Source organism: Aplysia californica, unplaced genomic scaffold (assembly GCF_000002075.1).
Source record: "Aplysia californica isolate F4 #8 unplaced genomic scaffold, AplCal3.0 scaffold00343, whole genome shotgun sequence".
Classification (NCBI taxonomy): Eukaryota; Metazoa; Mollusca; class Gastropoda; order Aplysiida; family Aplysiidae; genus Aplysia; species Aplysia californica.
This window is the reverse complement of record NW_004797613.1, coordinates 133647-138051: the sequence shown is the minus strand read 5'-3', so window position 1 is coordinate 138051 and position 4405 is coordinate 133647. Positions and strand designations below refer to the sequence as shown.

The window sequence follows — 4405 nt, the reverse complement described above, 5'->3', positions numbered from 1 at the left end:
GGTAGTAGTAGTAGTAGTAGTAGTAGTAGTAGTAGTAGTAGTAGTGGTGGTGGTGGTAGTGGTAGTGGTAGTGGTAGTAGTAGTTGTAGGAAGAAGGAAGAGCCCAAATGAGAGGACGAAAAACAGCCTTACGTTTACCCTTGAAAAATGGAGACATATAAGTTGTAAACGAATTTCCATAAAACCTTACGCTTACTTGAATAGTAAAATAAAACCTTACGCTTACTTGAATAGTAACATTTTTTTTTTAAAGATAAAGAAAGAACGGACTTTGTAGTCTCACTTTTGATTGCTATAATAATAATTATTATTATGATTATTTTTAAAACATCCTATCTTCCCTCTTTGTATTGCTCAGATGCTGAACTGCATCATCGGTATGGTGGATAAAACAAAGCGTGCCATGTCAGTCCTGCAGGAGCGAAGTCTGCGGGACAGGGAAGAGTTATCCCTCTGGGCTCGCAGACAGACAGATGGCATCGACGCAGACGTCAAGAAACGATCCGGTGACGTCATGGCCTACACACTGAGGCAGACGGAAGATCGTGTTAGCGAAATGCGGAGAAGAGCAGGTGAGGGGCAAGGGTGCTAATCTCGACATGCTGTGTATTCACGCCTGTTTGTCAGTCTAAGTCATGTATTAATTGTCTTTTTTTAGGGCTAAAAAAGAGTGTCTGACGTACTTGTGATCCAAGTCACACATATCCATCTGCGAGGGGGCAAATCAGAACAACACTAGTGACGACATAGACATTTTAAAAATAATAATTATTCTTTTTTTTTCTTTTTACAAAACTGGACATTCACACTAAACATTCGTCTCTGATGGAACAGATACCCGTGGATGGAGAGCCTTAAAAATTCCTAAGCAACCCAAGTTTCAAGAATGACGTATTAGGGATTCGTGGGTGTTTGGCGGGTGTTATGGTATGGTTAGGCCCTTCTTTCCTACCAAACGTCTGTCTTCCTTTTATCTCTTCTACTTTTTTTTTCTTTGCATGTTCACTCTAGTTACTCTCGGCCCTTATATGACTTGCTTGTGTTGCAAGTCCAGTAAAACCTATTCTTAAACTAAAATAAGACTGAAGGGAATTCCACTCAAGGTCATTTGCACCTTTTGTGTACATGATACCAAAATATGTGACCAGCGCCCTACTGTCAGTCAAGGTGACCGATATACCCATGTAGAGACGAACATGATTTTTGGAATGGGATTACAGACGTAGTCTGGATGTTAAGAATAGCCATTGAAAGGTGATAATTACTTTGGTCTTCCTGAAACATATCTTTATGACCTTACCTACTGAGGAGCAGCTACTAATAGCTACTCTATTTGTGTGGAATGTCTGTCTAAGGTTTTTTGACAGTGTTCCTCAAGTGTTCAGTGGGGGCTTTTACTTCCTCACACTTATGCCTACTTACTTAAGACAGACAACATAAATACATAAACGACATTTCATAATTCTATGTATGCATTACACATAACACGTAGGCCAAATTTAACAAAATTGTGATCATTCAATTTTTTTCTCCCCCCCCTCTCTTTTCCTTGAACAACCCAAATAACAATAGAAGAAGCAGTCAATGACGTAAAACGACAAGCAATGATGGAACTTCAGAAAGCAGTCAGCGCAGCCGACCAGAAGGCGTCAGACCTTGTAGCTGCCGAGAGATCCAAAATGGAGCGCGCCATTGCCGAGGCCCGGAAGCAGACTCAATCTGAACTTCTGCACTCTCTCAGCCACCAGGAGGAATCTCCAGAGGTAGGAGAGTTCCTCAAACGTTTTGCAACAACTGAGTCGCTTGGTCCGTTGGTGTGGATTAGTTTTTAACTTTTTGAAGAACCGCATTCTGGTCATTCATAACGCTTTAAGACGAGCAGTTTATCTTTTTTTCTGGCGGTTTGGGGTATGGGGATGGGTGAACTCTTTATAAAGGAAACGTAACTTTGTTGTTGTTGCTACTGCTGCTGCCATTTCACGTATTTGCAGATTCTATTCCGATCTTTTTTCTCTCTCTTGGTTACTGTGGCAGGTTGTGGTGTCTCTCCCTCTACTGCTGTTGCTATTGATTACTCTTTTGCTTTTTCTTTAACCTTTTGACCTCAAACTCAGACCTTTTCTCTTTCTCCCATGACGAAACAGAGTTGCTGGAACTGCGGCCGTAAAGCTAGCGAGACTTGCAGCGGGTGTAACGTGGCTCGCTACTGTGGCTCCTTCTGCCAGCACCGAGACTGGGAGAACCATCACCATGTCTGCGGCAAGACCCACATCACCTCTGCCGCCGAGGCCAGAGAGATGAGGAGAGCCGCTCTGGCTGCTGCAGCCGCTGCTGCAGCTGCTCAGTCCTCCTCTACCACCACCTCCTCCTCCTCTTCCACCTCCTCGGCATCTGCTAGTACTGCAAGAAGCGGCGAAAAGGACACGGTAACGCCATCGTCTTCTAACTCGACGTCGTCCTCATCGTCGTCCTCCACTTCTTCGACGACTCCGTCATTTCTGGGAAGCTCGAGTAAGTCCCCAGCCTCGCTGGATTCCTCCGCCGTCACGTGCATGTCCCAGCCCCCGTCTGCTGTGCCGAGTCTCTCCACCAAAGAAGTGGCTCTGACTTCTCCCTCAGCAGCAGCAACTACAGCAACGACATCAGCAGCAGTAGCGACTTCCGTGGTGTCTGTGTCGCCCTCCTCTTCCCCGAAAGCGCCAAGCGTTGCGGACTCAAATCCTGGTTCTCCCGCGACGGAGGTTGACTCCGGAGCACCCTGTGTTGACACAAGCTCCCCATAAGGGCAGACTAGAACATTTATCACTGACTCTGTGTGTTGAAATATAACATTGTAACAATGGCATTGACATAATCCATTGCTGAGTAGTCGTGTAGTGCATACTTTAGCTTTCAGTGTCACCTTGTGTCTGGTACACTTCATTACTGTTGTTACAACTTACGGGGATAGGATTTTGGGTTACTCGTAGTTGACATCATCGCTGTTACCATTTTGGGAGAGGGAGTTTTCAAATCTCGTTGTTAAATTCATATTATCAGGTTTCATCTTCCGATGGTAGAACGTGGTAAATTCCTGATGGTTAATTCTGACGATTGTGATTTACGTTGGCGAGGATTGATGTCGGACTAGACGTTGATTTCTTCAAAATGCACTAATATCCTGGACTTGACACAGTCAATACATATTATTGTGGAAAATGTATACACATGTAATGTTTAACAAACATGAAAGGTGGCTGTGAAATAACGAAAGAAGATGCTGAAAAAGTGTAAAAAGACCTTTTCGGTCCGGTCCGATTTCAGTCTGGGGCTAAGATCCGCCAAGGAATTCTGTACGAGATTCTCTCGCTGTGGAGCTGTTCCAATATGGCGGAGTGGCGACATCATGACGACAAACGTGACTGTACAGTCATTGCTCTTCATCAATTCGGCAACATACTCTCGTTCTCTCGTTCTCATATTGTTTGTGTTTTTGTTTGTAAACTGAGGTGTTATTCTATATCTTTGCAAACATGTTTTTCTTACCTGAATTAAGATGAATGACTGCTTAAATGATGGATGATCTGAACAAACTGAAGTACAAATGAAAATATAAACGACTGAGCAGTTACAAGTTTAAATGAAATATTGGATACTTGAATGAATAACTGATAGATGTTACATATTACACAATGTTATTATTTGAAAAAAGACGGACATTGAATGGATTTTGTACTGTTCAAACAAGAACAGTTAATGTATTATTTCAGCATTGTTCAGTTCAAATTATACCATATTATTTGTCACGTCACTAGAGGCATTGCTGAGACAATCAGACACTCGGGCTTTGACATTACGCTTACAATAGCAAAGACTCAGAATTGTTCTGTTTATCCCCATTTTATTTTTAACATACATAAGGTTTTACATTCTTTCGATCCTCCTGAATGAGATTGTCTCAGACGCTGTTCACCCAAACAGTAAATCGGTTTTTCTGTCAGTAAGGGTGTGAGTGTTTTGGTTGAAAAGAAAGAGGGGGGACGTTCTGTCAGTTGTAACATTAATTAAGAACGACCCTTCCCTCGATTAAATTTTTACTTGATTTTCCTTTAAGGATCCTTTAAAAAATGTACTAATATCTCTTGTATTCTGATAATATGTGGATACCCTCTTTTGTTCCGGACCTGCCATTGCATTAGTTTAGATATTATTGATTTTAGTATTGATTATCGTGTATATTATGAATGTGTTCAAGTGCGGTGTGCATTTTATTTTAGTGTTACACGTTTCACTCCCATGATCTTGCGCACACCGTTCATTTTGAAAGGTAACGTGGTTTACCCTCGCCCACAGGCTGTGATTTATGTGTGCTGTCTTGTCAACCTCAAATATTCAATGTTTACGAGAGGTAAAAAATGGCCACAGT

At 42.2% G+C, this 4405-nt stretch overlaps 1 protein-coding gene across 1 annotated transcript in view; it reads left to right on the top strand.

The window, feature by feature from the left end:
* Window positions 1-4405, top strand: part of LOC101863357 (protein CBFA2T1) — a gene marked incomplete in the record, with an annotated part of 47169 nt that overhangs the window by 41880 nt on the left and 884 nt on the right. Inside the window, 3 exon segments of the mRNA XM_035970934.1 lie at window positions 359-572; window positions 1573-1763; window positions 2115-4405. The exon segment at window positions 2115-4405 is cut by the window's right edge and continues 884 nt beyond it. Of these exon segments, the coding sequence (XP_035826827.1) occupies window positions 359-572; window positions 1573-1763; window positions 2115-2783 (1074 nt within the window).